The sequence below is a fragment of the Oncorhynchus clarkii genome, chromosome 3 (assembly GCF_045791955.1).
Source record: "Oncorhynchus clarkii lewisi isolate Uvic-CL-2024 chromosome 3, UVic_Ocla_1.0, whole genome shotgun sequence".
In the NCBI taxonomy this organism is placed as follows: domain Eukaryota; kingdom Metazoa; phylum Chordata; class Actinopteri; order Salmoniformes; family Salmonidae; genus Oncorhynchus; species Oncorhynchus clarkii.
The window spans coordinates 63,892,421-63,913,234 of record NC_092149.1 but is presented as its reverse complement, the minus strand read 5'-3'; the positions used below and the strand labels follow the sequence as shown (position 1 = coordinate 63,913,234).

Genomic DNA, 20,814 nt, shown 5'->3' with positions numbered 1-20,814 from the left:
TTGTGGTGTACTGTTCCTCTTTTCTAAGTTTTATTCTTCTCTAACCGAACTGTTTCTAATTGCTGGTGTATTAACACAAGACTTGGAGGGACTTTCATTCAATAGTACAGTGCTCTGGGTGATGTGGCTTTGAGAATCTGACATGATAAAACCAAGTAGCATACCAATTATCTTTTCGCTGTTAGAAGCCCCATTTGTGCTATCCGTTTGTGTTTGAATTAATAGAATAATAGAATTCTCAGAGGTTCTAACCATTCTATTATTCAAATTATTTTGCTGGCATGGCACTTCTCATCTGGAGTCCTGGAGGCTGGAGTCAAACTACAGTACACGTGCCTGCCAGGTGAAGTGGGCTACTGGGTGAATTACGAACATGTTGTCAATCCAGTTGACTCTTCATTTGGTTCCCATTAAACTCTCTACAAGTGGCCTTCATCCCACTAAAGAAAAGACAGAACTACTTTTAAATGTTATGTTTATACCAGCAGTTATCCCACAGCCCTGAAACCGTTCTGTGGTTAACTGGTGCTTTGATTACAAGGCCTTGGATTATCTGTCACTGCAAGGCCAATGTTGACATCCTAATTACTTTGATACAGAGCATTAATGTTAGTCAAGTGGTGTCACATTGTTCAACATCATTAATTGGTCACCTTAGCAATGATGCAGTGCTGGCAGAGATCAGAGTTCACTAGTGTTTTTATTTAACTCCCTTTCTCCCTCAAATGCAAAACAAACAATTTTTGTCTAATGAAGTCAAGTGCAGCCATGTAACTTTCTACAATCAGTGTACAGGACATTACAACCACATTATTTGTTTTGGGGTCTTTCTTCCTCCTTTTGTCAGGGGGCGGGGGGTGTTCTACAGTAAATACTGGAATTTGTGTGTGCCAACCACTCATGGGTTTAAAGTCCCAATCCAGGAAATGAATCAGCAAAGCCAGGGCATCACGTAGTCTTTTACTTAAGGCATTTTTCAGAGGAGGACTAAATTATTTATCGTACTGCCTTGAGTGCAGTGCCTGACAGGAGTGTTTCAGTGCATTTGTTTCTGAGCATACTGAGCGTCATCAATTTAATACTTCTGCAAATCTGAACTTGCATACCTGACCTCAAACACACATTTCTGCAGATGTTAATGGTTGAAGAGTCCCACTATCAAGTAGTTCCTTTTCAAACCAGCTGAATCTTTTGTCATTTGGAAAACATGTAAACATTATGTTTGTATGAAAGATTTGATGTGTGAGAGAGTCAAAAGTAGTCACTAACTGTATGTGTCAGACAATACCTTTATGATCTAGGGAGTGCCTAAACGTTATGATGGTTGTAAGTGTTCTTATTTGTAACTAATCTCGTTTTGATCTTACTTTGTTCCTTTTGAGATTGAAAAACACGATTATAGCAGACTGTTGGCTTACTCACTGTAAGGTTTATTAACGATACTATCCTCTGTCAAGGGGTATTCAACTCTTAATAACCTACAAGGTCCAGAGCCTGCTGGCTTTCTGTTCTACCTGACAATTAATTGCACCCACCTGGTGTCCCAGGTCTAAATGGGTCCCTGCTTAGAGGGGAACAATGAATAAAGCAGTGGAACTGGCTTCCAGGTCCAGAGTTGAGTTGGAGGGCTCTATTTTGTTTAATTATTGTACTCCATTTCTAGGATCCTTCAACTCTTGTGCTGATTTCCTGCTTTCCCCTTATCCGCTCTTTCCTAACTATCTACACTGCTCAAAAAAATAAAGGGAACAGTAAAATAACACATCCTAGATCTGAATGAATGAAATATTCTTATTAAATACTTTTTTCTTTACATAGTTAAATGTGCTGACAACAAAATCACACAAAAATTATCAATGGAAATCAAATTTATCAACCCATGGAGGTCTGGATTTGGAGTCACACTCAAAATTAAAGTGGAAAACCACACTACAGGCTGATCCAACTTTGATGTAATGTCCTTAAAACAAGTCAAAATGAGGCTCAGTAGTGTGTGTGGCCTCCACGTGCCTGTATGACCACCCTACAACGCCTGGGCATGCTCCTGATAAGGTGGCGGATGGTCTCCTGAGGGATCTCCTCCCAGACCTGGACTAAAGCATCCGCCAACTCCTGGACAGTCTGTGGTGCAACGTGGCGTTGGTGGATGGAGCGAGACATGATGTCCCAGATGTGCTCAATTGGATTCAGGTCTGGGGAACGGACGGGCCAGTCCATAGCATCAATGCCTTCCTCTTGCAGGAACTGCTGACACACTCCAGCCACATGAGGTCTAGCATTGTCTTGCATTAGGAGGAACCCAGGGCCAACCTGAGTCTGAGGATCTCATCTCGGTACCTAATGGCAGTCAGGCTACCTCTGGCGAGCACATGGAGGGCTGTGCGGCCCCCCAAAGAAATGCCACCCCACACCATGACTGACCCACCGCCAAACCGGTCATGCTGGAGGATGTTGCAGGCAGCAGAACGTTCTCCACGGCGTCTCCAGACTCTGTCACGTCTGTCACATGTGCTCAGTGTGAACCTGCTTTCATCTGTGAAGAGCACAGGGCGCCAGTGGCGAATTTGCCAATCTGTGTGTTCTCTGGCAAATGTCAAACGTCCTGCACGGTGTTGGGCTGTAAGCACAACCCCCACCTGTGGACGTCGGGCCCTCATACCACCCTCATGGAGTCTGTTTCTGACCGTTTGAGCAGACACATGCACATTTGTGGCCTGCTGGAGGTCATTTTACAGGGCTCTGGCAGTGCTCCTCCTGCTCCTCCTTGCACAAAGGCGGAGGTAGCGGTCCTGCTGCTGGGTTCCACCTGTCTATTCCATTTGCACAACCGCATGTGAAATGTATTGTCAATCAGTGTTGCTACCTAAGTGGACAGTTTGATTTCACAGAAGTGTGATTAATTTGGAGTTACATTGTGTTTTAAGTGTTCCCTTTATTTTTTTGAGCCGTGTATATCGAAGGGTTGTCAAATCTTAAGATTTCCTCTCTGCTTTTGTCTCTGGCTTTTTGCTTTCTGGGTCACAGTCAGCTGCAGACCGTCAGTCATCTCATCGGCTAGGGATGTTCTGGAGTCTGGACTGAACATTACACGAATACTACAAACCATGTAACGTTTAGCATAATGCTTTCTGTCCTGAGAAGAGGCTGATTCAGGAGTATTTCATATTCATATCAATGCACATAAACTCATAAAGTTGCACAGATTCTAACCCCATCTTTTAAAATGCTGGTTCTGGGTACATGTTCTCATACAGTACCAGCCGAAAGTTTGGACACCTACTCATTCAAGGGTTTTTCTTTATTGTTTTACTATTTTCTACATTGTAGAATAATAGTGAAGACATCAAAACTATGAAATAACACAAATAGAATCATGTGAACCCTGCAAAAAAAGAAACGTCCCTTTTTTCAGGACCCTGTCTTTCAAAGATAATAGGTAAAAATCCAAATAACTTCACAGATCTTCATTGTAAAGGGTTTAAACACTGTTTCCCATGCTTGTTCAATGACCCATAAACAATTATTGAACATACACCTGTGGAACGGTCCTTAAGACACTAACAGCTTAAACGGTAGGCAATTAAGGTCACAGTTAGGCCTCTTTAGTGTCCTAAGTTTTCATATCTACTGACTCTGAAAAACACCAAAAGAAAGATGCCCAGGGTCCCTGCTCATCTGTGTGAATGTGCCTTAGGCATGCTGCAAGGAGGCATGAGGACTGCAGATGTGGCCAGGACAATAAATTGCAATGTCCGTCCTGTGAGACATTACGGACATTGCAAGACAGCGCTACAGGGAGACAGGATGGACAGCTGATCATCCTCACAGTGGCAGGCCATGTGTAACAACACCTGCACAGAATTGGTACATCTGAACATCACACCAGCGGGACAGGTACAGGATGGCAACAACTGCCCGAGTTACACCAGGAACACAATCCTTCCATCAGTGCTCAGTCCGCAATAGGCTGCGAGAGGCTGGACCGAGAGCTTGTAGCCCTGTTGTAAAGGCAGGTCCTCACCAGACATCACCGGCAGCAACGTCGCCTATGGGCACAAACCCATCATCGCTGGACCAGACAGGACTGGCAAAAAGTGCTTTTCACTGAGTCGCGGTTTTGTCTCACTAGAGGTGATGGTCGGATTTGCGTTTATCGTCGAAGCAATGAGCCTTACATTGCAGGCCATCTCAACGCTGTGCGTTACAGGGAAGACATCCTCCCTCATGTGTTACCCTTCCTGCAGGCTCATCCTGACATGACCCTCCAGCATGACAATGCCACCAGCCATACTGCTCGTTCTGTGCATGATTTCCTGCAAGACAGGAATGTCAGTGTCCTGCTATGGCCAGCGAAGAGCCCGGATCTCAATCCCATTGAGCACGTCTGAGACCTGTTGGGTGAGGGCTAGGGCCCCCAGAAATGTCCGGGAACTTGCAAGTGCCTTGGTGGAAGAGTGGGGTAACATCTCACAGCAAGAACTGGCAAATCTGGTACGGTCCATGAGGGGAAGATGCACTGCAGTGCTTAATGCAGCTGGTGGCCACACCAGATGCTGACTGTTACTTTTGATTTTGACCCCCCCTTATTATTCAATTTCTGTTCGTCACATGTCTGTGGAACTTGTTCAGTTTGTGTCAGTTGTTGAATCTTATGTTCATACAAATGTTTACACATGTTAAGTTTGCAGAAAATAAACGCTGTTGACAATGAGAGGATGTTTCCTTTTTTGCTGAGTTTAGTAACCAAAAAAGTTTTATAGAAATAAATGTATTTCAGATTCTTCAAAATAGCCACCCTTTGCCTTGATGACAGCTTTGCCCACTCTTGGCATTCTCTCAACTAGCTTCATGAGGAATGCTTTTCCAACAGTCTTGAAGAGAAAACACATCACGACAAGATAGACAACACACCACTATGTAGAGACCTAAGACGACTACCATGCATGGCAGCAACGCATGACAACAACATGGTAGCAACACATGACACCAGCACATGGTAGCAGCACAAAACACACAAAAGGCAAGAAGGTAGAAACAACAATACATCACGCAAAGTAGCCACAACTGTCAGTTAGCGTGTCCGTGATTGAGTCTTTGAATGAAGAGATTGAACTCTCCAGTTTGAGTGTTTGTTGCAGCTCGTTCCAGTCGCTAGCTGCAGCGAACTGAAAAGAGGAGCGACCCAGGGATGTGTGTGCTTTGGTGACCTTCAACAGAATGTGACTGGCAGAACAGGTGTTGTATGTGGAGGATATGAGGGCTGCAGTAGATATCTCAGATTGTGGGGAGTGAGGCCTAAGAGGGTTTTATAAATAAGCATCAACCAGTGGGTCTTCTGACGGGTATACAGAGATGACCAGTTTACAGAGTAGTATAGAGTGCAGTGATGTGTCCTATAAGGAGCATTGGTGGGAAAACTGATGGCAGAATGGTAAAGACCATCTAGCCGCTCGAGAGCACCCTTACATGCCGATCTATAAATTACTTATCCGTAGTCTAGCATAGGTAGGATGGTCATCTGAGTCAGGGTTAGTTTGGCAGCTGGGGTGAAAGGGGAGCGATTACAAAAGAGGAAACCAAGTCTAGATTTAAGCCTGCAGCTTTGATATGTGCTCAGAGAAGGACAGTGTACCGTATAGCCATACTCACAAGTACTTGTATGAGGTAACTAACTACCTCAAGCTCTAAACCCTCAGAGGTAGTAATAACACCTGTGGGGAGAGGGGCATTCTTCTTAACAAACCACATGACCTTTTGTTTTGGAGGTGTTCAGAACAAGGTTAAGGGCAGAGAAAGCTTGTTGGACACTAAGAAAGCTTTGTTGTAGAGCTTTTAACACAATCCTGGGAGGGGCCAGCTGCGTATAAGACTATCACCTGCATATAAATGGTGAGAGAGCTTCCTACTGCCTGAGCTTTGTTGTAAATTGAGAAGAGCGTGGGGTCTAAGATCGAGACTTCAGGTACACTCTTGGTGAAAAGCAGTGGCTGAGACAGCAAAAGTTCTGACTTTATACACTTTACTCTTTGAGAGAAGTAGTTAGCAAACCAGGTCAAAGATCCCTCAGAGACACCAATAATCTTCAGCTGGCCCACAAGAATTGAATCGTCTACCATATCAAAAGCTTTGGCCAAGTCAATAAAAATAGCAGCACAACATTGCTTAGAATCAAGGACAATGGTGACATCATTGAGGACCTTTAAAAATGCTGTGGTAGCCATGCTGGTTATGTGTGCCTTGATTTCTAAATAAATCCCTGTCACCAGTAAAGCACCCCCACACCATCACACCTCTTCCTCCATGCTTCATGGTGGAACACAACCACACATGCTGAAATGATACGTTCACGTAATCTGCCTCTCACAAAGACATGGCGTTTATAACCAAAAATGTTAATGTCCATTGCTTGTGTTTCTTGGTCCATGCAAGTCTCTGCTTCTTATTGACGTCCTTTAGTAGTGGTTCTTTGCAGCAATTCAACATTGAAGGCTTGATTCACTCAGTCTCTTCAGAACAGTTGATATTGTGATGTGTCTGTTACTGGAACTCTGAAACAAATCAAATCAAATTTGATTTGTCACATGCATCGTATACCAAAGGTAGACCTTACCGTGAAATGCTTACTTACAAGCCCTTAACCAACAGTGCAGTTCAAGAAATAGAATTATGAAAATATTTACTAAATAAAATAAGTAAAAATAAAAAGTAACACAGTAGAATTACATAATAACGAGGCCCCAGTGATGAATTGGGCTGTACACACTACCCTCTGTAGCGCCTTACGGTCTATTACTGAGAAGTTGCCATACCAGGTGGTGACGCAACCGGTCTGGATGGTCTCCACGGTGCAGCTGTAGAACTTTTTGAGGATCTGGGGACCCATGCCAAACCGTTTCAGTCTCCTGGTGTTGTCGCGCCCTCTTCACGACTGTCTTGGTGTGTTTTTGCCTATGATCGTTTGTTGGTGATGTGGACACCAAGGAACTTGAAACTCTCGACCCGCTCCACTTCAGCCCCGTCAATGTAAATGGAGGCCTATTCTTGCTCACATTGAGGGAGAGGTTGTTGTCCTAGAACCACACTGACAGGTCTTTGACCACTGACAGGTCTTTGTCAGTGATCAGGCCTACCTCTGTTTCGCCAGCAAACTTAATGATGGTGTTGGAGTCGTGCTGGGCCATGCAGTCATGGGTGAACAGGGAGTACAGGAGGAGACTAAGCACACACCCCTGAGGGTCCCCAGTGTTGACGATTAGTGTGGCAGATGTGTTGTTGCCTACCCTTACCACCTGGGGGAGGCCTGTCAGGATGTCCAGGATCCAGTTGCAGAGGGAGGTGTTTAGTCCCAGGGTACTTAGCTTAGTGATGAGCTATGTGGGCACTGTGTTGTTGAACACTGAGCTGTAATCAATGAACAGCATTCTCACATAGGTGTTCCTTTTGTCCAGGTGGGAAAGGGCAGTGTGAAATACTATTGAGATTCTGTCATCTGTGGATTGGAGTGGGTCTAGGGTTTCCGGGATGATGGTTTTGATGTGAGCCTTGACCAGCCTTTAAAAGCACTTCATTTAGGCAGGTTACCTTCGCATTCTTGGGCACAGGGACTATGGTGGTCTGCTTGAAACATGTGGGTATTACAGACTCGGTCAAGAAGAGGTTGAAAATGTCTTGGTGTTGGTCAGCACATGCTCCGAGTACATGTCCTGGTAATCCGTCTGGTCCAATGACCTTGTGAATGTTGACCTGTTTAAAGGTCTTGTTCACATCATCTTCGTAGAGCGTGATCACATAGTCATCCAGAACAGCTGGTGCTCTCATGCATGCTTCAGTGTTACTTGCCTAAAAATTATTTAGCTTGTCTGGTAGTCTCGCGTCACTGGGCAGCTCGCGACTGTGCTTCCCTTTGTAGTCCATAATAGTTAAGCCCAGACACATCTTACAAACATCAGAGCCGGTGTAGTAGGATTCAGTCTTAGTCCTGTATTGACGCTTTGCCTGTTTGATGGTTTGTCTGAGGGCATAGCGGGATGTCTTATAATTGTCGGGATTAGTGTCCCACTCCTTGAAAGTGGCATCTCTAGCCTTTAGCTCGGTGCGGATTTTGCCTGTTATCCATGGCTTCTGGGTGGGATATGTACGTACAGTCTCTATGGGGACGACGTCCTCAATGCACTTATTGATGAAGCCAGGTGACTGAGGTTGTATACTCCTCAATGCCATTGGATGAATCACGGAACATATTCCAGTCTGTACTAGCAGAACAGTCCTGTAGCGTAGAATCCGCGTCATCGGACCACTTACATTAAGAGTGAGTCACTGGTACTTCCTGCTTTAGTTTTTGCTTGTAAGCAGGAATCCGGAGAAGTTCTGGTCAGATTTGCCAAATGGAGGGTGAGGGAGAGCTTTGTATCCATCTCTGTGTGGAGTAAAGGTGGCCTAGAATTTTTTTCCTCTGTTTGCGCTTGTGACAGGCTGGTAGAATTTAAGTAAAACTGATTTAAGTTTGCCTGCATTAAAGTCCCTGGCCACTAGGAGCGCTGTTTCTGGATGAGCATTTTCTTGTTTGCTTATGGCCTTATACAGCTCGTTGAGTGCGGTCTTAGTGCCAGCATCAGTTTGTTAGGGTAAATAGACGGCTACGAAAAATATAGATGAGAACTCTCTTGGTTGGTAGTGTGGTCTATAGCTTATCATGAGGTACCTCAGACGAGCAATACCTTGAGACTTCTTTAACATTAGACATTGCGCGCCAGCTGTTACTGACAAATAGACACACACACCCACCCGCCTCTCGTCTTACCAGATGTAGCTACTCTGTCCTGGCGTTACACAGAAAAACCAGCCAGCTCTATATTATCCGTGTCGTCGTTCAGCCAGGACTCAATGAAACACAGGATTTTACCGTTTTTAATGTCCCGTTGGTAGGATAGTCTCGACCGTAGACCATCAAGTTTGTTTTCCTGTGATTGCATGTTGGCCAATAGAACCGATGGTAACAAGGCATCCCAACCTTCTCCCACGGAGATACCGAGGGAGAAGGTTTTGAATGACAGGGATTGGACCTGTTATCCAGAAAGAAGTATACCCTTGTTGCGGACTCTTTAAATAAAAAATCTTCGTCCAGTTCGAGGTGAGTAATCACTGTTCTGAAGCTCTTTTCTGACATAGAGACGTTAGCAGCAATTTTATGTACCTAATAAGTCACAAACAATGCGAAAAAACAAACAAAATAGCACAGTTGCTTTGTAGCCCATAAAACAGAAGCCATCCTGTCTGGCGCCATTATTTAAGCGGCAGCGGTAACTCTGGGTCTTCCTTCCTGTGGCGTTCCTCATTTCAGCCAGTTTCATCATAGCTCTTGATTGTTTTGCGACTACACTTGAAGAACCTTTCAAAGTTCTTGACATTTTTCGCATTGACTGACCTTTGTCTTAAAGTAATGTTGGCTTGTCGTTTATCTTTTCTTATTTGAGTTGTTCTTGATATAATATGGACTTGGTTGTTATGGAGTGTGTCAACAGTGGAGAGGAACCCCAGAGAGGGTACACACCCTGTCTCTGTAGGGGCTGCTGGAGGGTGATGTAAGGGGGATTTTGGGGTGTGGAGGGGCTGGCTAGGGTTGGCGTAATTTGCGACTTGGAGGCTTGGGTGTGGAGGGGCTCTTGCCTCAGCCCTGTCTAGATCTAGAAAAGAATGACCTTTAACCCTGTCTTACTGTCTGTTCCTGTTCCAGAGGCCAGTAAGCTGGTGATGTCATATGTGGCGGCGGTGTGTGGGAAGGGCCAGGAGGTGAACAAGGTGAAGGAGCAGCTGCTGCAGTCCAATCCTGTGCTGGAGGGTGAGTATTCTAACCCGACCCACCTTTCGCTCTTCCCATGCAAGTTCAGAATAGGAGGTGCTTATATATGCGAGTGGAAGTGGCTCCCATGCTTCAGGTTCAGTGGGATGGGGCTCAGCTAAGATGGCTGAGGCATCAGGGACACACCCACTTTAACACACAATCAGTTTAGCTTTTTTCCTCTAGACAGTCTCTTTCTCTCACACGTCAAGCCTCTCTTAACAGAGATATCCAAATAGCTTGAATGTTTTCACCAACCATTACAACCACTAGGCTAGCTGCCGCACATGTTGTAATGGTTGGCAAAAAGGATTCAAGCTATATGGATATCTCTGTTAAGAGAGGCATGAAGTGTGTGAGAAAGAGACCCGTTGGGCCGGTAACCGAAAGGTTACTGGTACGAATACCAGAGCGGAGATGGTGAAAAATCTGTCTGTGCCCTTGAGCAAGATACTTAACCCTAATTTGCTCCAGGGACGCCATGCTACTATGGCTTACCCTGTAAAACCCTGTATGTGACAATACACTTTTTCATATTATTTTCTTTACATTCAATTCACTGTTCGTTTGTGACCGGCTTCTGTACATTTTTTAAACATCTGTTTTGGAGGATACCGTATTGGTTTTCCTGACATGAATCATCAAACCACTCTTCATCCAATTACTACTAGACACAACATGCAACACTTTATAAAATCTCCCACCCTATTTACATGTTTCACCAATGCTCAGTCCACTACATTAGGAGAAAAAACCCTCCCTATACCTCTGTGCTGGCACAGACAGCAGTGTTTTAATTGAGGGTCTGTAGACAGGAAATGCTCATGAGTGATGAAGCCAGCCTAGCGGTGCCCAGTACTTAGCTGCTGTACTATAGAGCCAGGCCCATAACACTCAGGAGTGTAGCAGCTACAGGCTGTAATGACCCCTAGGTACACAGAGAGGGAGCGTGGGGGACATAGACTGACTGTAGTTAGCAATGATTCACTTAATCAACACTCCTTAATTAGGTGGCTGATTTGAAATACTTTACAACCCCACGGTGCTTTGTTGAACGACACATGAAGGCTGTTTAGTGTAAAATGTGGGATTTTGGAGAGAGGAAGAGAATACTAACAATGTACTTTTACTGCAGTTGGTGTCCCACAAATATCAGCCTGCTTAAAGGACTGTACTGAATGTGCAATTTTGTTCTTTGTTCAGGGTCTTTTCTTGAATGGTGATATTGTGTTGAAATGTGTGTTGAGCTATGAAATATTGCAAACTTATAATTGATGGTCTCTGGTAATTTTCATAATTTTGTACTATGTGTAGTGCACAGTTCGCACACTGAACTACTGACTTAAATGTAGATAGATTGCTATTAACCCAGACCCTCAATAACATAATGGGACTGATTAGGCATCATCAGGGGAGGCAGGTAGCATAGTGGTTAGAGCGTTGGACTAGTAACTAAAAGGTTGCTAATCGAATCCCTGAGCTAACAATTTAAAAATATGTTGTTCTGCCCCTGAACAAGGCAGTTAACCCACTGTTTCTAGGCCGTCATTGTAAATAAGAATTTGTTCTTTACTGACTTGTCTAGTTAAATAAAGGTAAAATAAAATCAAACCAAAAGGCTTTGTGGTAGTCTAGTGGTTGCATGATTGACAGATAAATGGATCAGCTTTTACAGGTTCGACAGACAGCGTTAAGTAGATTTCATGAAGAGAACACCAACCAAGCCATCAGTATGTATGTGTTAGTTAGTGCTTGTGATTTAGCAGAGAAAGTGATGCTTGATGACTTTTCACATACTTGAAGTAATACAGACTATCAAAATGTATAATATACTGATATTGGTTGCCCTGTCTACCTGACTGATACTCATGTTGAAATGTTTATTTTCAGCTTTTGGGAATGCTAAAACAATGAGAAATGACAACTCATCCCGATTTGTAAGTATCCTATTTTCTTTGTTGTCCTGACACTAACACTGAAGTCTGTGGGCGCTTTTATGGTCTGCTCCTCCAATAAGAATCTGTGTTTGATGGTCTGCTCCTCCAATAGGAATCAGTGTTTGATGGTCTCCTCCATTGAAGCTGTGTGTACTTTAGATTAAACACAGGTGGACCTTTGATCTAGACGTCACCAGAGGCAAACAAACCCTCACCCTTTTCCTCTTTTATCTATTTTTCTCTCCAATTTCTCTCGTATCACTCTTTCTCCCCTAGTTCCTCCCTAATTCTCTCCCTCTGTAGAGCTTGCAATTGGCTCTCTCTGCAGACCCTGCCTTAACACCAAGCCGTTACAGTTACAGCATAGAGGCAGCCCAGGATAGAAATGAAGCCCAAGTCAGCGTAGCGTTTTTTTGGCAATCATCTCCAGATGTCTGCCGATGGCTCCTGCCAAGATCCCTTTAGTGTTTGGGAAACTGCTCTTTTCTCCAGAAACTCCACTGCCTCTGGTGTCATGTAATGTTTTCTTACAATGAGGTGGCTCTTAAAGCACTAAATATATCCACTTATTCCTCTCCCACATGGCACAAGCACCAGTACGGTGCTGCTTTGTACAGTTAAAGATTACATTACGTCACATCATGCAAAACAGCAGTGTCTCAGGTGTCGGCTGGTGTGGAGACCGTATTGACTGTACGATCGTCAGCCAATGGGATGGTTAGGTTTACGGTAACTGTTACTGTGACCTCTGACCTTTGGCCAATTACTGCTGAGGAACTAACATACTTGGAGGCCTACACTACCTCTCCTCCAATATGACTTATGCACAGTGAGCATTCTGGTGCAAACATGGCTCAACAGCACTGGAGCTTTAGGAAACGCTTTGACTAATGATGATATCAGCAGAGTGGTGATGCAAACACTATCTTACTCTGAGGTTTTTTGTCTGGCAAACTAATCTAGGAAAGCATTGTCTTTTTATTTCTCATGCTTCCTCGCTGGCTGGCTGCGTTTTCCAGTGGGGCCCATTGGCAGCCAGCAGCTGCCTGTTTTAGATTCCACTGTCACCACATTACTTCAGGCTTCACCAATCAGACTGGAAACACACTGACTGACTTAACCATATCCCACCCTGTCTCGGGCTAAGTCTTGACTTAAGGCCTGTTTATTTATCTAACCTTTATTTAACCAGGCAGGTCAGTTAAGAACACATTCACAATGATGACCTAATGTCTAGGGCACTGGTCAGGTCACGTAAGGACAAAACCAAAACTCACAGGCCCTTGTCATGTGCCATTGTTATTTGAACTAATATCCCACGAGTCAGTTTAATCTGGAATTGAAGTGCTCTGTGTACCATACTATTCAACCTCTGGCTTTCATGAAGTTGTACAACTCACTCACCAACCAGGTACCACCTACCTGTCCCTAGCATGTGCTCAGGTTTAGGATATCATAATAGGGGGATTATTTCGGATTATGCCTGATCTGTTTATATTTAGGTAACCTTGATTTTAAACTGCTGGATGAGCACCTCCTGCTTGTTCCAGTGAATGCCATTTAGTTCTAACTCATCTCCTCAGGAAGAGGACAGATTGTTTGAACTGTTTCTTCCCCCTGCAGAGAGACTGGAGATGTTGTTGAAACTGGCAGTGGCCATTGCCAGTTAAATGTTTTCTTTTTTTGACCTTTATTTAACTAGGCAAGTCAGTTAAGAACAACTTCTTATTAACAGTGACTGCCTATTATTTACTCTGGGCCAATTGTGCGCCGCCCTGGGGGACTCCCAATCACGGCCGGGTTGATACAGCCTGGAATCAAACCAGGGTCTGCAGTGAAGCCTCTAGCACTTAGACCGCTGCGCCACTCAGGAGCCACTACGGCTTTTTAAGTTATAAATAAAAGTTATAAATAAAAGACTAATCAAATGGCTGCAAAGAAACTGGGCCCAGTGTTGTTCTAACCCACATTTTAAACAGAACCGAGGGTGAGCGAAGCAGGGTGGTTTGTTTTACTCTCCTTTCAAATGGGAGAAGAATAAAGTACTTTCCTTCTTCACAGTAGTCAATTACCTCACAGCATACCTATGTGTGATTGGCAGCTGACTTTATGAACATGTCCAGTGCCTGGAGACACAATTACTTCTTAAAAATGAGTTCAACTTTTTTCTCCTTTCGGTGATGTTTGCGGTGATCCCTGCCTGTGCTTGTGCAAGCTTCCTCCTGCATCTGGGAATGTGTTCAATGGCCATTTAAATTATTAATATTTACTCTTTGATTCCTAAACATAACTTAAATGTATTCAGGGCCTGTGCCGAGTTTGCTACAAAGCAACCTAACCTTGCCACCTTATTATAAGCCCTGGGCCCGACTCATCCTATTTGTCCTGCTTTATCTGTTTATCTCTTGTTTTGGCTGCCCTAAAAAAACGCTTCATTGCTGAAAGAAAACATAGATTTTGCCTCAGAGACTAGCTAGTTGTTGTGTTATTTACCCAATAACATGCTGATATGTTAGTGTGGTGTCAGGAAATTCTAATCACTGTATTCTCTCTTCTCTACAGGGGAAATACATGGACATTGAGTTTGACTTCAAGGGAGACCCTTTGGGTGGAGTTATTAGCAACTGTGAGTATTATAAGGAAGACACATATATATATATATATATATATATATATATATATATATATATATATATATACATACACACACACACACACACACACACACACACACACACACACACACACACACGTACGTCATGCTTAAATTACCACATGCTAAGCTCTCCTACATCCCTCTAGCCCTCTCACATGTCACTGCTGTGAGCATGGTAGTGATAGTGTAGCCCTGACACAGTTAGCTCAATTGAACCCCCAGTCAGTCATTCTGCCATGGTAATGGTTTGTCTCACACCCTGGGCGAGGGACAGGATCTGGATGAGGGAGAGGGCCAGGGACAGTGAGAGGGACGGAGTCGAGCAGTTCACCACATGCTGTCCCTGCACGCCCGGTCGGTCGGCTCACCAAAGAGAGAGGGAGATCAATATTTGTTTTCAGTCAATGGAGGGTCAGTGACACACAGGAACTAGATGGGGGAAAAACAACCTAAAAAAACCTGATCCGTTGCCAAACAGACACATGAAAAAAATGTTGACTGCTTTCTGTCTGCAGTACCTCGTCTTGTCTCTATCTCTGACCCTCAACTGCTTTGTTATTGTTTTGTCCGGTCTCTTGTTCATATTGTTTTGTCTGAAGCGATTCTGCCATGAGGTCAGGGGAAATAAAGAGTGGGTAGATCTGTCACAGATATTCCTCTGTCCTTTCGGTCTGTTGGAGAGGAGAGCTCATGGAGACTGCCCAGTGCCTTCATAGGTTTATTATGGAGAGGGAGACTGAGGGCCATGTGACTCTGGTGCAATGGTATATAACAGGAAGAGGAGGATGGATGGAAGGTAGTGATGCGCAGCCGTGTTTAACGTCATTTAAATAGTGTGTGGCTGAAGGGCAGGTTGAATAAAGAGAAACAATACCTGACACAATCCATCTATGTATAATTATTGTGCAATTTATATAGGCTACAAGGAGGTTTTTCTTTTATTATTTTAGACTATCTTACTGCATAAGCCTAAACTTTAGCTTAACTGTACGGACGCCAAATAGCCTAAATAGCCAACCACCAGATAATGCTTTTGGGAACGGGCAGAAAAAGTTAACGTCAATCCACTTAGGCAAAAAGGTAATTGCCGAAGTTTTCATTCAATAAGACAATAGCTGAGTAAGGAGAGTGGTAACTGATCGCAGTGCTGGCTATGTTATGTGTGATGATTGAGGCTCTATACAAATTCGACAGTCACAAGACGTGACTTCAAATAGGCCTATGGCATATCAAGGGAACTGTAGTCTATTTGACATTGTGAAGTGGTAACAGAGGATGATCACAGTGCTGGCTATGTTATGTGTGATGATTGAGGCTCTATACAAATTCCACAGTCACAAGGCGTGACTTCAAATAGGCCTATGGCATATCAAGGGAACTGTAGCCTACTGTTTAGATGGGTTAAATGGAAAATGAAATCTGGATATTGACTAGAATAACCTACTCCAAAGTCCTCTGATAATACTAGTCCCGTGCGTTCCATTTTATCCCAAAGGTGTTTGATGGGGTTGAGGTCAGGGCTCTGTGCAGGTCAGTCAAGTTCTTCCACACCGATCTTGACACACCATTTCTGTATGTACCTCGCTTTGTGCACTGGGGCATTGTCATGCTGAAACAGGAAAGGGCCTTCCCAAGCTGTTGTCACAAAGTTGGAAGCACAGAATCATCCAGAATGTCATTGTATGCTGTAGCGTTAAGATTTCCCTTCACTGGAACTAAGGGGCCTAGCCAGAACTATGAAAAACAGACCATTATTCCTCATCCACCAAACTTTACAGTTGGCACTGGATTCGGGCAGGTAGAGTTCTCCTGGCATCTGCCAAACCCAGATTCGTCCGTCGGACTGCCTGATGGGGAAGCATGATTCATCACTCCAAAGAAGTAATTTCCACTGCTCCATAATCCAATGGCGGCACGCTTTACACCACTCCAGTTTACGCTTGGCATTGCGCATGGTGATCTTAGGCTTGTGTGTGGCTGCTTGACCATGGACACCCATTTGATGAAGCTCACAAACAGTTATTGTGCTGACGTTGCTTCCAGAGGCAGTTTGGACAGACTGTTTTTACACGCTTCAGTACTCGGTGGTCCCGTTCTGTGAGCTTGTGTGGCCTACCACTTTAGGGCTGAGCTGTTGTTGCTCCTAGATGATTCCACTTCACAATAACAGCACTTACAGTTGACCAGGGCAGACATTTGATGAACTGACTTGTTGGAAAGGTGGCTTCTTATGACTCTGCCATGTTGAAAGTCACTGAGGTCTTCAGTACGGGCCATTCTACTGCCAATGTTTGTCTATGGAGATTGCATGGTTCCGTGCTCGATTTTTATAAACTTGTCAGCAACGGGTGGTGCTGAAATGGCAGAATCCACTAATTTGAGGGGGTGTCCACATCATTTTGGTGATGTACTGTATCTAAATGATGTACTATATCTTTGACTGTAGCCTATATTGCACATTTTCTTTATTTGCAGGTTAGGGTTGGGTGCGGGTCTCAAATGTTCACTTTACCACATATAGTCGGGCGGTTGCGGATGGATTATAATCAATTGCGAGCAGGTGTGGGTGAACAAACAGCTGACCTGCGAACCACTAATGGAAGAATAGGCTTCTCATGCCTGGGGGCTTCCCTCAGAAGTCACTAGCTATAAATTCCTCTGTTCCTTTGTCGCTGCTGCAGCACAGTCAGCCAACACCTCATTATGGCCCTCTCTCCATCTCCATCTCTCTCCATGCCCAGAGATCTTCTTTAACTGAGGATTAAAGAGGAACACCTCACAAACCTCTCCTCGGCACCCCCAGACGTTTCACAATTTTGTTGTAACCCTCAACTAGCTCACCTGATTCACCTAGTCAAGGGCTTGATAATCAGGATGTGCTAGCACTGGAATATATGAAATACATGGAATGGTTGTGGGTCCCCGGGTGAGGTTCGAGAACCACTGCTCTAGGGCATGGTGGAGCAGCTAGGGTTAGGCCACAGTCGAAGGGTTTAGGACACAACTTCACATGCTTGCTATTTTTGTATGGAATAATGTGTAGAATTTTGTCTGCTTTAATAATCTTGTTTCTTTTTGTTATTGTATGTGATTGTGCCTTGTTCACTACCCATTTTGTATAGTAAAGTTGAATTGACTTAGATAATGGTAACATGCTAGGAAGAAGATATCAATACCCAGGCGCACAATCCTTTTGGTGCTTGTTAAATCCTAGCCTAAACGACAAGACAGGATATGGACTTCCATTCTTACTTTTCAGTATATATAGCGTGTCTGACATTTCTCCTTTATTGTATGTTTGTCAGTCTAGGAACCATTTCCTGGATGTGGCCTGCCTGCTGCAAATAGCTAAATAGCATTCAACATTTTACAATTTCTTTACAGCAGGCATGAAAAAGTCTTAGTAGTAAAAAGCAATAACAGAGCTGAACTCTTCTAGTGTACAAAAGGTTAAAGGTCGTGACAGAGAGAAGAGCCCCTTGGGGGGTAGACTCTGAATGTTCAGAACATTCTTGAGCCACATTTCCTGTTCCTGCATCTTATTTTCTGTTGGAACTCACTGTTGTGAGTTTTGTCTGGTCAAGAGGATGCTTGCATGCAGTTACATGTGAATCTCAGAGTAGGGTACAGGCTAAGGGAGCCACAGTGGGAGACAGTGACATTGTTTTTGACAGAGAGAAAGCCAGAGAATAGTCTCACATTGCCAGACTAGTATTTTATGTACTCTGTATTAGAAAAGAGAGGGGTGAGAATCCATGCTGTCAGGCTCCATTTTGATTACGTTTCAGAGGCAGTGCATCACTCTGAGCTGCTCGTCTGTCGCGCTCTAAAGAGATGCTACATTATTGATGAGCTGACAGACACGTGTTTAAATACTTAAAAAGAGAATTACTTAGTGATGAACACACACACAGTGACTACCATGTGGTGGTGAAGCAAGGCTGGCAGTCTATTGACTACCAATTTCTCTGTAGTGGGTCAGTGGAATTAAGTGCTGTGCCAGAGAAAGTGTAAATGCATTATGAAGTGGTCCCTGACTCTCCAAGCGGCTAATGCCCCCACTGAGAGGATAACTTAGCCCCCCTGTAGCTAGCAGCTCCAACTCTGGTCCCTGGGCTCTATATTCAACATAACATCATTTAGTCAGGCATAGAGAAGAACTTATCTTACTTTCCTGATCAACTTATAGTAAATAGAGCTTTGTGAGCCACTTAAACCACATTAACTGTTGAAATGTAATGTTACAGAGTACATCCTTTTCAGTCTAGGTGTTGTAGTTGATCAGTAGTTAAGGCGCTGACCTGACTTTTGAGCCCTTCATATGGTTTCCTCCTTTGTCTTCCTGTGCCTGCCGGCTCGGAGGCTCTACTTCTACACAATGAACAATGAGACGCCTACATAACCGTGGCTCTGTCACCTTGGAAACTAATATTTGGCTATAACAGGGAGATCAGAGCTCTACAGATGTGGTCTGGACACTGACCACGTGTAGACTTAAAAGATCAGTCGTGTTCTTAGCTCATTAAATTGCATCTTCTTTTACAGTATACCATGTGTGGTAGACTCATGAGTAATAATAATACCTTGTTAAATCTCGGTTTACATTTCATTTTCCTACCTTACTGATTGTTGAATTGTTCTAGCAGGTAATTCAGTATAATGCCTGTTTTCAACATCCATGTCTTAATTGTCTTTTATGTATTGTTATCCTCAGATCTACTGGAGAAGTCCAGGGTTTGCAAGCAGCCGAGAGGAGAGAGAAACTTCCACATCTTCTACCAGCTTCTTTCTGGAGCCTCGGATGACACCCTGAGTAAGCTATACACACACAGTTATCGGTAATACCTTCATGACAATATTATTAATATGTCATGAAGCTTCGTTAGGAGTCATACCATCTCAGAAACGGTCACAAATGTTTAGAAGGTATGTCATGACAGAGTTACTACACATGGCCTCAAATAAAATGTCACTGAGTTATCTAACCGCAAAATGTCTTAGTTATTCTAAAGAAACACATGACTAATACTTAAACATGAGGCTGTGTTTAACTACAGAGAACAAAGACTATGAAACCAGTGTGGTTCATTTGTTCTCAGCTGGAGCTCAGCCACTGTTTGGCAGTCTTGATGAAGGAGAACTACATAATGGTCTTTGATTCAATGCTGGACAAACATCAAAAGGCTTGATTTATCTGCACTTAATGTAACCTGTAATCCAATACACCATACTGTGACTTCCCTTGATACCTGATACAAGCCTTTAAAGGGCCATTTGAAACTGCTGCTCGTGTGTGTGTGTGTGTGTGTGTGTGTGTGTGTGTGTGAGAACTGCTGCTCTAAAGTGTATAGCACTTTAGTCAATATACACCATGCTAAAGCCATGTGTGTTTGTCTTTCTGGCACACAGTGAAGCTGAAGTTGGACAGAGATTTCAGTAAATACAACTACCTGAGTCTGGATTCAGCCAACGTCAATGGGCTGGATGATGCAGCAAGCTTCAGGACCGTCAGGGTGAGACGAACACATAATTGTTGACTGTCATTGTGTCAACTTGTTTTTGGCTTAGCTTAGAGGTGCACTGTGAAAGGGTAGGGTGAGAGTAGAGGTGGTCTGATCCTCTTTATCTACTGACCGAATAAATGAGCACGTAGATTGGATTAAGGTTTAAAACAGCTCTGGTCCATGCTCCTAAGCAAGCTAGCATCTTCTACAGCCTCTCTACCTGTAATGTGAGGGTCCATACACACTGCTGAAAAACAATTCACCAATGACCTTGCACAGACACACCCCTTAATTTTGCCAGCAAGAACCAATGAAATGTCTTCCTTTCTGCCGTAGTCTTTTACTTATCCATGCATGTAGTCTCAGTGTACAGACCCTAACTTGAACTTTGAACTATATCCATAGCAGGAGAGTGAGACATAAGGATGAGTTTAGCTCAGCGAGGGAATCCCGTTCCACCTGCCGTGAAGGCTTTCCCGTACTGTAAACGATAGCACAATGCTTCAGAGTACACAGGCAGATTGGATGCTGTACTGATGTGGGAAACAGCAGCTGCATTCTTCTAAAGTACACACACACAGTCGCTCTCTGACATGCAGGGCTGCAGAACGTGGTCATCATGTGTAAGACTCTCTCGATCTTCCTCCTGACTCAGGTACTGTTGGTGACACACAGAGGATGTTATGTTATGAGCTGCCTGAGCTTTATCCATTCCCAACTCCCTTAACAGGACTGTCCTGTACTCCACTGTCTCCCTGCCCTTGGACTCTCAGTAGCAGTGGATGTGTCCCAAATGGTACCTATGTGGTGCACTACTTTTGACCAGGGCCTACAGTGATTAGGGTGCCATTTAGGGGACACACACAGCATCCTGTCTTA

General features: G+C 44.0%; 1 protein-coding gene across 7 annotated transcripts in view; it reads left to right on the top strand.

Annotated features, from left to right (window-relative positions):
• The window catches only part of LOC139401230 (unconventional myosin-Ib-like), a 149,670-nt gene that overhangs the window by 86,816 nt on the left and 42,040 nt on the right, over positions 1-20,814 (top strand). For all 7 annotated transcript variants that reach the window (XM_071145637.1, XM_071145633.1, XM_071145625.1 and 4 more), the window contains exons 5-9: positions 9,734-9,838; positions 11,729-11,775; positions 14,338-14,401; positions 19,146-19,244; positions 19,841-19,944. In XM_071145637.1, the coding sequence (XP_071001738.1) occupies positions 9,734-9,838; positions 11,729-11,775; positions 14,338-14,401; positions 19,146-19,244; positions 19,841-19,944 (419 nt within the window). The remainder of the gene's footprint in view (positions 1-9,733; positions 9,839-11,728; positions 11,776-14,337; positions 14,402-19,145; positions 19,245-19,840; positions 19,945-20,814) is intronic.